Source organism: Terrapene carolina, unplaced genomic scaffold (assembly GCF_002925995.2).
Source record: "Terrapene carolina triunguis isolate 2854851 unplaced genomic scaffold, T_m_triunguis-2.0 Scaffold210, whole genome shotgun sequence".
In the NCBI taxonomy this organism is placed as follows: domain Eukaryota; kingdom Metazoa; phylum Chordata; order Testudines; family Emydidae; genus Terrapene; species Terrapene triunguis.
The window spans coordinates 21,663,647-21,676,620 of record NW_020664561.1 but is presented as its reverse complement, the minus strand read 5'-3'; the positions used below and the strand labels follow the sequence as shown (position 1 = coordinate 21,676,620).

Genomic DNA, 12,974 nt, shown 5'->3' with positions numbered 1-12,974 from the left:
AACGGCGCTAAAGTCGACATAAAAGCCTAGTGTAGACCAGGCCTAAGAGACTGAAATTAATACGGCTTCATTAATTCTTACTTCAATTGGCAATGCCACTCACGTTCTTACAAAAACCCGGCACTTTTAGGTCTCATATTACCATGATTGTACTTTTATAAAATACATCACAACACATTTACTAGTTTACAAAGTGTCAAATAAAACTAAATTAAACTTGACAAAATAAGTGAGCAAAGGACATTTTATAATGCATTATCCTTGAGACTTACATCCAACTTGTTCACTTAACAGCAAATCTGTAAAGTCTGATAAATCACACTGTCTCTCTTGGTCATTAGTGTGAATTAGTGCACTTGTACTGTAACTAGAAATCACTTCAAAGGCCTTGTTTACACTAGGACTTTAACACAGATTGAAATGGAGTGGAGACTACTGCTATTTGTGGATTATGGTGTTTCTCATCACAGAATCCCAGAGACTGATAGACCAGAGGCCAGTTATGATTCTTCAGGAGTCTACATGTTGGGCATATATACCTTTTATACCTCCATATATTACTCCTTCTACAGTTGATGCTGTGCATAGTCAATCCCCCATTCTAACATATGCGCTCTCTTTCCCTTCTTTGCCAGCTATTACACTTTAGTCCAAATTTTGTACTTCAAAGTGCAATGCTAAAATTACATGATGGCAACTAAACATTTTTTAGTGAATTATATCAGGGTTAGCATCAAAATTAACATAATGGTTACACTATGGTCTTCAATTTGCATCTTGCTAATACAATTTTAGTTTCACTTCTGCTCTATATATCCTGCAGCAAAATGTAGCTTCCAGACATTCTTTAGCGTTAGCAGTTCTCAACACAGAAAAAAATGGGTTAGAAAGCTGCTGTGTAATATTTATGGGTAGCAGATTGAAAAAAAATTAAATACTTGGCACTTATAAATAAGCAGGTGTCCTTTATTATTTCTTCTAAAGAGACATGCTCTCCGCAAAGAATAAAAATTAAGCATTGCTAACAGGTGGATACAACATGTGTCTCCAGGTGTCCCTCATGAACAGTTACAGCTCTGATAAGTGTGTCCAAATAGATTTCTGGAAAATTAATGAAGTATTTGCACCAGTAACATCCTTCTTGTTTTTAATTACTTTTGTAATTATGTCACCCTTCCCATTTTTTATTTGTTTATGCAAAACAACCAAACATTTTTCAATAACTTAGTGTAACTATACATGCTATCAGCTAAAAGATGGAAGTTAAAAGGACAACCCTGGCTAGTGACATGTACGTGCTCCCCAGAAAACAAGCGACAACTATGGAACTAAACTCCCCAACCAACACTAATGTACATTAACACTCAACATAATCACCTTTAAAAGAGTTACTATGATTCACAAGCATTATGTGGGAGGAGAGGCTGATTAAACTATTAACTAGAGCAGCATTTTAAGTAGTCGTTGACCAGTAAATTAAAGTATATTATTGTGCTGTGTGAAAATAGTGTTTTGGTTAGGTCATCTGTATTAAAATATATTCAAAGGAAGCAAATATATCCCACTTTTGCCACAACTGGTCATCTATAAATTCAATTGTGACAGACATGGTTACTATGGGTGATGACAGCAATTCTGACATGGCACTGGATTTAGAAGAGAACATTAACATGCAATAAAAACTACAAAGACAAAAGAAAGAGTTACGTAAATGAAGATTATATTCCCAGATATAAAGGTTAGTTTATAGTTAAAGGTATTAAATACAGACCAATACACTTAAAACCAATGTTGTTTTTATAAATAGAGATTTATCAGAAATATTACACAGGCAGGAATTGCAAAAGTAGGGTAATTTGTGGAACCTTGTCACTGAGCCTGTATTATCACCCTGAATCAATGGAACTATGCTGCCTAAAGAAGTGGAGAGGATGGTGCAAGCAGAAGAGGGATCTCTAATGGAAAGAATAAAAAACGCACAGAAGTTATGTGTATGCAACTTCCTCTCCATACTCTTATAAACCATTTTCTTCTCCACATTCTTATAAACTAAAAATCAGTATGTAAATGAATCAGATATTGTCATAAGATACATGCTGTGTACAGCTTTACATTCTAGAATAGTATAAAACCTGCAGAGATTATACTGCAAACCTTAACTTGCTCCTATTCCAGTGCTGTAAACCTTGTGGCCATTTAAACTCAGTGTGAACTAAATTATTCTCTTCTGTGTTTCAGAGCCGACATAGCATGTGCATACTTTTGTGTGTGTATATATGTATATTATACATACACACATGTACACATATGCACACTTTGAAACATGATCACCACGTGTACAGTATACTTTGTGCTTTTCTAATTTAAACGTGAGTTGCACATACCAATTTTCATGTGTAGCACTCCAACTACATTTACAGTCATTAAGGCAAATTAGTTTGGTTACGGTTTAAAGTTAGAAAAAATAGGAAAGTATGATTTACAGAAGTTTTTTGAAGTTTACAAAATATTAATGTGCAGCCAAAGTTTCATTTTACAGCCTTTGATGGCTCAAAGTAGTATCAAATTAGCTGAAGAGGGGCCTTGACAGTCACAGCAAATTAAACTGTTTTCTTGAATCCTTTTCTTCCACTTCCAGTTTATAGAATTTGCCTTCTCCCTCAATCTGATTTTTTTTTTGGTCTCTTTTACACACACGAAACCTGTGTTTAACCTCTTCCATTAACCTTCACTTCCTTTACTTCTGTAGGAAGCAGATTGTGCTACAGTGGTCAGATTGCTCTGAGGGCTTGTTTACTCAGAAAAGTTGAATCATTTTAACTACACCTCTACCTCGATATAACACTGTCCTCGGGAGCCAAAAAATCTTACCGCATTATAGGTGAAACCGCGTTATACTGAACTTGCTTTGATCCACTGGAGTGCGCAGCCCCCCCTCGGAGCACTGCTTTACCGTGTTATAGCTGAATTCGTATTATATCGGGTCGCGTTATATCGAGGTAGCGGTGTATACTGGTACAGTTAAAGTGGTACAACTGCCCCAGTGCGTACAAAGTTATATCGGCACAAAAGTGCTTCATACTGATTAGCTATTTCCATACACTATATAAGACACCTTTATACCAGTATAACTGGATCCAGACTAAGGATTGTACTGGTATAACTTTTTTCCATTAAAAATCGCACCCTCTCTAACCAAAATAGTTTTACCAAAACAGTATGTTTTTAGTCCAGGTCCTAGGCTCAGAAAATCCACAGAATATTTCTGCTGGTTGCTGCAATACTTCACAAGAGTTTCTATAGGTTCACTGCAATGAGCACATACTCCTAGTGCACCTTCAATGCCAACTACTTCAGTGCAGCATAAAGTAATAATTCATGTCTGGTTTTCTTCGGTGAGCCATGACTGGGTATATTTGGGATTCAGACCTCAAAGTGCACAATGTAGCCTCAAAAGATCCTAGGGCAACAACTTGCCATGTCTCAGCAAGGAAAAAAATCACTTTTAAAGAACACAGCATATAATTTATAAAGGGCTCCATTAATGAAGTGTTAATAGTGGGGGAAGAAATGTCCTTTTCATTTTTTGAGTAGTTCCCATCAAGCCAATTTATTTATGGGAATACATTTCTAAGCAATAATTACTACTTCTTTTAGACCCACAGAAGTAATGGCTGGTGAGAAATACGCAACTTTGCACATTATGATCTACTGATCTATTACATTTTTAACCAGAAGAGTAGTTAGTTACACTGGAATAGCAGTTGGTTCAGCCATGCTGAGTTTGATTTTAGACTGTCAGTTGGATGTGCTTCTTTAAGAAACAGCTATCATAATGCTATAGCATCATAGTTTGCAGGGTATCGAAATGATGGGAGAATTTATTAGTTCAACAGTATTTCTATGTGCTAGTTTACTTTGCTATAAATATTTCAAGTTCTTGCTTTATTTATATTTTTTAGTAACACATGAACTCACCCATTCTTTGTGTGAAGTGCAACTCATTCCCTATTTAGCAATGATTTAGAGAATGGGTAAAATTTACCATTTAAAAACAGAAGAATAAAAAAGTCTGCCTTTAGACATTAACACTTCCTTCCAGTCAATGTATTTAGTTGGTTCAGAGGTGACCATTCTTGCAAATAACATTCATACTAATACTTTTACCTACCATTCAAGGATGCCTATGCTTTCTTAAAATTTGGACTGTAAAATTAAAATTCAGTTGTCAGGAGACAATAGATACCGCTTCTTGAATTACTACTACTCTGCTATATCTTTATATCTGAAGACAATCTTTTATAAAGCATTATTTAGTCAACTACTTACTTTAAATCCTGCAGAAGGTCTTTTGCATTAAGCATAGTTATTAAAGAAGTTGTAGCTGCTGGAATAATGATTATGGGGGTTCGAGATCCTGTAGAGAGAGAATACAAAAAGGCAAATATAATTTTAACAAAATGCAATTAAAAAATTGTATCACTTGCCTTACAGCTCAAAATTGGGAAAGAATATCAAAATCCTCTCCATCTTTAGCATTCTCAATTCAGGATAAAAATGTATATTTACATGAAGGTTTGCCTTTATAAAAGGGACTCGTATAGTTATAAGTAACTCACCTTTTTTCTGGTTTGGAGGTGGTCTTGCTTGGGAAACTGTAAAACAGAAAATATTAATGACTGACATATAAACACAAATGCTTATCATTTACCACTCATAGGAGTAACTATGTACCAAGGTGAACGAAGGATTCACAATTGGTACTTGGAGGATAAACATCTTTGGTATTAATAAAATAATCCTGAAACAGTTAAACCCACTTAGGTCAAAAAGTTTACTGAAACTAATCCATACACTTTTCTCTTGCCCATCCCCATCTCATATCAACAAAACAACACACACTACTAAGGATTTTCAATGGCAGAAAGTTGCATGACTATTTCATTGTGCATGATGTGGGACATCATGATGCTGAGGATCGATGCATGAAGAAATCTTCACAGAGCCTCATCCTTTTACTAGTGGCAGTGGTGGTAAATGGCAGTATGAAAACTTGGTTGCCCTTTAATACAGAGAGTTCACAATTGCCAAATTTGAACATCAGGGCATGTTTAGTGTCCCCAACAATCTGGATTAGATGAGCTCCTCAGATGTCAGGTACAATAAAGCACGGCATATAGGCATAGCAGCCCTCAGACTGAAAAGATGGCCAGAAATCATCAAGAAGATTTAACAACTGCATTATGGTAGAAATCCCTTCAACAGATGGGGAACAGATACCCTAAGCTTGGACACAGGGTTTTCTCTTCTTGTTTTCAGGCTTCCAAGTTCAGTGACCTGCTCACATGGGAGATATTCCAGTTCAAGTGTGGAGTTATTTCATGGCTAGAAAATGAATGCAGCCATGGCTCACTTTAAACAACCTGGTAAAATCAGACAGAGACCCACTATGAAAGTTTTATAGTAATGAGCTCTCTTCTAGTACATTAGTTTTCTTTGGCCATCTCTTCCAACCATGCCAGCTCAGGTCAAGATAAAACAGTGCTGGCCTTGGTACTACTAATGAATAGGTTGGCTTGCTGTTGATTAGTACTCCCATAGATTACTTTTCTGTGAAAAGTCCACACCATTTTCAGGACTCCAAACAAACTTGCTACTGAGGATGAGAATTCTTATCATTTGGGTTTAGCCTAGTTCAGAAATTAGAGAAAGTACAATATAGCTTCAAGTCACAACTGGTACTAAGCATGACAAATTTCCTTAATTGATTTCCAGTGTTGTAACACACCTATTCATGCTTATTTATGACCAACTGTTTCAGAACCTAGCTGTGGTACTTAAGTATTCATCACACACACACACACACACACACCCCTACCATCAGAAGATAGGGACCATATTTTTAATTATCTCTACCTGACACTGTCAAAACCATGGAAATAACTGGTCACACCACTTTTAACTATAAGGTCTGCAATGGTTTAGTAACTTCATTAATTAATATTAAAATATATGCCACTTTAAATGTTAAAATAATCCTAAATAAATACCGTTTGTTTCTGGAAGACATGAAGCTGTATTCGGCCACCTGGCTTTAACATTAAATAAACTATTATATACAATAAAAACACTATAAAAAATTCTAAAATTTAAACAAAAAAATCTGAAATGATACGTCGGCAGCTCAAGTGCAACAAAATACTTTCATTTGATGGACCGAGCAAACATTCCCTGCAGACATATTCCTGATACCTGCTCTGCTATTAGTTTAATATCTTAAAGGATGAGGAAACGAAGTGTCGCAGGATGGGCATGATATGAATCCATTTTGAAGCAAAAATCCAAGAGACATACTTGCTCCAGATCTTTAATACCTCTGTTCTTAATTCTCTTTGCACCTTACAATATATGGAAGGCTAACTAGGGGGCAACACCAACATAACCTTTTTTAATATACAAATACACAGGTCTGTCAGTTAACGTGTGTGAAATTTCATCTAGCAGTGTGGCCATGTTGATGACAGTGGTTTATTCATTTGGATTTCTGCTCTTGCTATTTCTACCCTTTTCATATCCTTGTTTGTCAGTTCCAAATACATTCATATTCTCAACAGCCCTAGTGAGATAAATATGACAGACAGGGTGACCTTTCTAGTACTGAAACAACTGGGAAGATAAAAAAGAACAAAAAAAGGAATCACAATAACACAGCACAATCTAAAAACAATTTAGATGATTCAATACTTAATAGACTTTCATGGGGAAACTATTTTACAAAAGCAAATCTTTAAGCATTACTTTCACTAAAAAGATCCCAAGGAATTAACAAGGTATTTACCCACAACATCTGGTGATCTACCCAGGCCACACAAAGCAGTAGTTTTATATCTTGCTTTAGCAACATCTCTATTCACTGCTTAGTGAAAAGCTTAAAGAGCATCACTAAATTTATTTGATAAAAGCTATGAAAAAAATTCTTGCCTAACACTTCCCAAAACAACATGGCCTTTGCAAACATCTTCACAGTATCTACACCTGACCAAGTCCTGTAAACAAATTTCTCCCAATCTTTCAAAATTTACCAGTTGTAACAGTCCACTTTTCTGAACGTGAGCAAATCAATGACCACCACATTATGCTAACGCACTAGGGAATATCACAGATTACAAGATTAAAGGGGAGAAGAGAAAATAAATATGGCACTCCTTGGGGTATTCTGCACCAAAAAACTTAAAAATTCTATGCACAGTATTTTAAAATTCTGCTAATTCTATTTGTCAAAATAACACTACATAATCATAACAGTTTCAGTTATTTTGGTAATTTATTTCAAAATACCAGTCATCAAGTAGGTCTGTAACAATACAGACACAAAAATTCTCCCAGGAGTAGAGAGTTAAGGAAAACTCTATGACAACGCAGATCCTGTTTCTCTTCCCCCTTCCTCTCACCAGAGCCCAGCTGGGGGAGAGTGTGTGGGGGGGGGGCAAGGACACCCAAAAGCCCAGACGTGTCGTCCCCCCCCCGCCAGTACACCCGCACCCCCCCAGAGCCCAGCCATGGGGCCCGCCCAGCCCAGACAACCCTCCGTCCCTCCCCCCACCTGAGTCCAGAGGGAGAAACATCCTAATGCATGGTCCCAGGGTTGCAGGAAGTTTCCTGCATGCTGCCCTCTCCTTCCCTCAGGGCATGCTGGGAACTGCAGCTGCCAGGAACCCTCTAGCTCTCTCCCCCTCCCCCTAGCAGTGTTTTCTTTGTGCGAGCTGGGCTCTGCCAGGTCCCCTAGTGGTGGCTAGCAGCACTGCAGCCCATTTCTGTGGGGGGAAAGGAAATTCTGCGCGCCTGTTAATTTCTGCATAATTCTGCTTTGTGCAGTGGTGCAGAATTCCCCCAGGAGTAGTATGGGTTTCAGTATAGTGGGGCCAATATTAGTCTGAGACACTGTTCTGTTGGGTTGGGATTGTTAAGTGGCTTCTAGTGTCACAATAAAATTGCTCCCCCCCCCATGGGGTCCCCTGGGTAAGCACCAGCATTGTATATTGCTAGTGCTTTGAGACACACTGGAAAGAATGGGGCGGTGTGCAAAGTCCACAGGTAAGTGGGGAACATCAAGACCTGGGAGATGGGTCGGAAATAGGAGGGAGCATGGGCTATAATGGCAGAGAGAAAGGAGGGTCAGGGCAAAACTGGGAGGCAAGATCAAATCAGTATCTTAGATGCTTATATACAAATGTGAGAAGTATGGGTAATACGCAGGAAAAACTGGAAGTGCTAATAAATAAATACAACTATGACATTGTTGGCATCTCCGAAACTTGGTGGGATAATACACGATTGGAATGTTGGTGTGGATGGGTACAGCTTGCTCAGGAAGGATAGACAGGGGAAAAAGGGAGGAGGTGTTGCATTATATATTAAAAATGTACACACTTGGACTGAGGTGGAGCTGGACACAGGAGACGGAAGTGTTGAGTCTCTCTGGGTTAGGCTAAAAGGGGTAAAAAACAAGGGTGATGTCTTGCTAGGATTCTACTACAGGCCACCTAACCTGGTGGAAGAGGTGGATGAGGCTTTTTTTAAACAACTAACAAAATCATCCAAAGCCCAAGATCTGGTGGTGATGGGGGACTTCAACTATCCAGATATATGTTGGGAAAATAACCGCGCGGCACAGACTATCCAATAAGTTCTTGGACTGCATTGCAGACAACTTTTTATTTCAGAAGGTTGAAAAAGCTACGAGGGGGGAAGCTGTTCTAGATTTGATTTTAACAAATAGAGAGGAACTCGTTGAGAATTTGAAAGTAGAAGGCAGCTTGAGTGAAAGTGATCATGAAATCATAGAGTTCGCAATTCTAAGGAAGGGTAGAAGGGAGTACAGCAAAATAGAGACAATGGATTTCAGGAAGGCAGATTTTGGTAAGCTCAGAGAGCTGATAGGTAAGGTCCCATGGGAATCAAGACTGAGGAGAAAAACAACTGAGGAGAGTTGGCAGTTTTTCAAAGGGACACTATTAAGGGCCCAAAAGCACGCTATTCTGCTGGGTAGGAAAGATAGAAAATGTGGCAGAAGACCAGCTTGGCTTAATCACGAGATCTTGCATGATCTAAAAAATAAAAAGGAGTCATATAAAAAATGGAAACTAGGACAGATTACAAAGGATGAATATAGGCAAACACCAGGGACGGCTCCAGGGTTTTGGCCGCCCCAAGCAGCCAACCCCCCCCCCAAAAAGCTGCGATCGCGATCTGCTGCGGCAATTTGGCGGGAGGTCCTTCACTCCCAGGCGGAGTGAGGGACCGTCCGCCGAATTGCCGCCGAATACCCGGACCTGCCGCCCCTCTCCAGAGCGGCCGTCCCAAGCACCTGCTTGAGAAGCTGGTGCCTGGAGCCGGCCCTGGCAAACACCAAAGGAATGCAGGGGCAAGATTAGAAAGGCAAAGGCAAAAAATGAGCTCAAACTAGCTACAGGAATAAAGGGCAACAAGACGACTTTTTATCAATACATTAGAAACAAGAGGAAGACCAAGGACAGGGTAGGCCCACTGCTCAGTGAGGAGGGAGAAACAGTAACAGGAAACTTGGAAACGGCAGAGATGCTTAATGACTTCTTTGTTTCGGTCTTCACCGAGAAGTCTGAAGGAATGCCTAACATAGTGAATGCTAATGGGAAGGGGGTAGGTTTAGAAGATAAAACAAAAAAAGAACATGTTAAAAATCACTTAGAAAAGTTAGATGCCTGCAAGTCACCAGGGCCTGATGAAATGCATCCTAGAATACTCAAGGAGCTAATAGAGGAGGTATCTGAGCCTCTAGCTATTATCTTTGGAAAATCATGGGAGACGGGAGAGATTCCAGAAGACTGGAAAAGGGCAAATATAGTGCCCATCTATAAAAAGGGAAATAAAAACAACCCAGGAAACTACAGACCACTTAGTTTAACTTCTGTGCCAGGGAAGATAATGGAGCAAGTAATTAAAGAAATCATCTGCAAACACTTGGAAGGTAGTAAGGTGATAGGGAATAGCCAGCATGGATTTGTAAAGAACAAATCATGTCAAACCAATCTGATAGCTTTCTTTGATAGGATAACGAGTCTCGTAGATAAGGGAGAAGCGGTGGATGTGGTATACCGAGACTTTAGTAAGGCATTTGATACAGTCTTGCATGATATTCTTATCGATAAACTAGGCAAATACAACTTAGATGGGGCTACTATAAGGTGGGTGCATAACTGGCTGGATAACCGTACTCAAAGAGTAGTTATTAATGGTTCCCAATCCTGCTGGAAAGGTATAACAAGTGGGGTTCCGCAGGGGTCGGTTTTGGGACCAGCTCTGTTCAATATCTTCATCAACGACTTAGATATTGGCATAGACAGTACGCTTATTAAGTTTGCAGATGATACCAAACTGGGAGGGATTGCAACTGCTTTGGAGGATAGGGTCATAATTCAAAATGATCTGGACAAATTGGAGAAATGGTCTGATATAAACAGGATGAAGTTTAACAAAGACAAATGCAAAGTGCTCCACTTAGGAACAATCAGTTTCACACATACAGAATGGGAAGAGACTGTCTAGGAAGGAGTACGGCAGAAAGCGATCTAGGGGTTATAGTGGACCACAAGCTAAATATGAGTCAACAGTGTGATGCTGTTGCAAAAAAAGCAAACGTGATTCTGGGATGCATTAACAGGTGTGTTGTGAACAAGACACAAGAAGTCTGGTTAGGCCTCAACTGGAGTATTGTGTCCAGTTCTGGGCATCGCATTTCAAGAAAGATGTGGAGAAATTGGAGAGGGTCCAGAGAAGAGCAACAAGAATGATTAAAGGTCTTGAGAACATGACCTATGAAGGAAGGCTGACAGAATTGGGTTTGTTTAGTTTGGAAAAGAGAAGACTGAGAGGGGACATGATAGCAGTTTTCAGGTATCTAAAAGGGTGTCTTAAGGAGAAGGGAGAAAACTTGTTCACCTTAGCCTCTAAGGATAGAACAAGAAGCAATGGGCTTAAACTGCAGCAAGGGAGGTTTAGGGTGGACATTAGGAAAAAGTTCCTAACTGTCAGGGTGGTTAAACACTGGAATAAATTGCCTAAGGAGATTGTGGAATCTCCATCTCTGGAGATATTTAAGAGGAGGTTAGATAAATGTCTGTCAGGAATGGTCTAGATAGTATTTGGTCCTGCCATGAGGGCAGGGGACTGGACTCGATGACCTCTCGAGGTCCCTTCCAGTCCTAGAATCTATGAATTCGGGGAGGGTTGAAGGTGTGAGTGTGGAGTGAAAGATTTCTTTGCAGGTTGCGAGAGGCCGAAGAGGGAGAAAGAGAGACGAGAGTGGGTTAACTCAATGCTCCAGCTAGGTCCGAAGATAAGACGCTGACTCCAGTCCAAGGCCACGGTACACAACCGACTCTCGGCTGCCTGCCAAGAAAGACAGGGGCCTGGATTCCAACCCCAACCAGCTGTGAGAAAGGAGGATTCAGCTGACCAGAACTGCCGGGGCTGTGAAAATGAGTGAGACGGCGAAGGCCAGCGAGGGGGAAAACAAAGTCTTGCGCCCCTCACGCCGGTGTATTTTGGGAAAGCTGAGGAAGCCACAGAAAGCCGGTTTGGACTGGGACAAAGAGCACAGGGGACAGAGGTCCCTGAACGAAATGCCCCCAAAAGAACCCAGGACTTAAAACCCTCTTGAGAGCCGAAGCAAGTCAGAGATCAACAGCGGACCCTGGACGGCCTGTGCACAGGACAGAACTCTCATCCACCCTTCCCCCTCTTCTTCTTACGTTACACCCAGGCTTGGCCAGCCATGGGTTGTGCGTGTGAGAGTATGAAAGTGGGTTAGGGCATGGGGACTAACGCTTTCTTCCTTCCTTTGAGTGATGTGGGGAGCCCCCGCACTCACCGCTGTTATTTTATTAATAAAGCTTTAAAACTTAGTCACTTGGTGTGCTCCTTCATCTCCTCCCCTGACGATCCTGTGACCTCAGACTGATCACCTGACACCCCAGGCAGATTGGTAACAGAAATCTGTCACACCAGGTATACTTAGTCTTGATTCAACATGGGGAGATGTTCTAGATGACCTCTCAAGGTCCCTTCCAGCCCTACGTTTTTATAATTCTATGATTTTGATGCACAATAGGCTGTGTGTTATGATCCCATCAGTAATGGATTGGGAGAGGGGGGGAATTTTTCGGTCCACAATGCTATTAAGAGTTTTTGCTCCTGCCTCATCACACCAGTTTTTGATTTTAGTCAACACCCTTCCACTATACCTCCCCTCCCTGAATCCATGCCTTTCATCCCCCTCATATCCCTGATTCTTCTCTCAAATCCATCCTCTCCCACTCTCACAATCCCCCGTGCCATCAATTCCTCTGGTCTCCCAAAACACAAAAGCTGTCTTAGCATGTAAGCCACCAATATTGTAAGGTATTCAAATATTCAATATTGTAAGGTATTGGGGTGTATGGGGTTGTCAGGGAGGGGTAATACCTCTGATGGGGGAGCAGTGGTACTCCTAGGAGTAGCTCATCCACTTTGGTCCCCACTTGACACCCAGCTCTCACCTGTGGCTCCAAGTAGCTGTCAGCATGCGACAGCGGTCACACCCCGGAGACCGTCTCGACTGGCGGGCTAAACCAGATGAGGGTAGCCGATGAGTATGAGACTCTCGGTGAGTCAGGGCCTGTCTACCCATTGCATGCGAAGGCTGGATCCGGCTGACTGAGGCAACCTGGTTCAATGGTCAGGAAGGCGGTGACAGCAAGCGTTGTGGAACGCTTAAAAGCACGACAAGACACATAGGCGTCCTGGTCATCCACTGCGCCCCGTCCTATCTCCAGCCGTCTCGACTTCTGTCCTGCCACTGGATACAGATAGGAACTGGGAAGAGAGAGTGAGGCTGATGTTGCGCAACTCTCCCTCACTTTAATCCAATTCACGCGCAAGTCTCGACATCATATCAT

The 12,974-nt window shown here is 40.9% G+C and overlaps 1 protein-coding gene across 1 annotated transcript in view; it reads right to left on the bottom strand.

Moving 5' to 3' along the window:
• Positions 1 to 12,974, bottom strand: part of LOC112109629 (parafibromin) — a 179,762-nt gene that overhangs the window by 28,589 nt on the left and 138,199 nt on the right. The window contains exons 12-13 of the mRNA XM_026655363.1: positions 4,620 to 4,655; positions 4,330 to 4,417 (exon numbers count right to left, since the gene is read on the bottom strand). Of these exons, the coding sequence (XP_026511148.1) occupies positions 4,330 to 4,417; positions 4,620 to 4,655 (124 nt within the window). The remainder of the gene's footprint in view (positions 1 to 4,329; positions 4,418 to 4,619; positions 4,656 to 12,974) is intronic.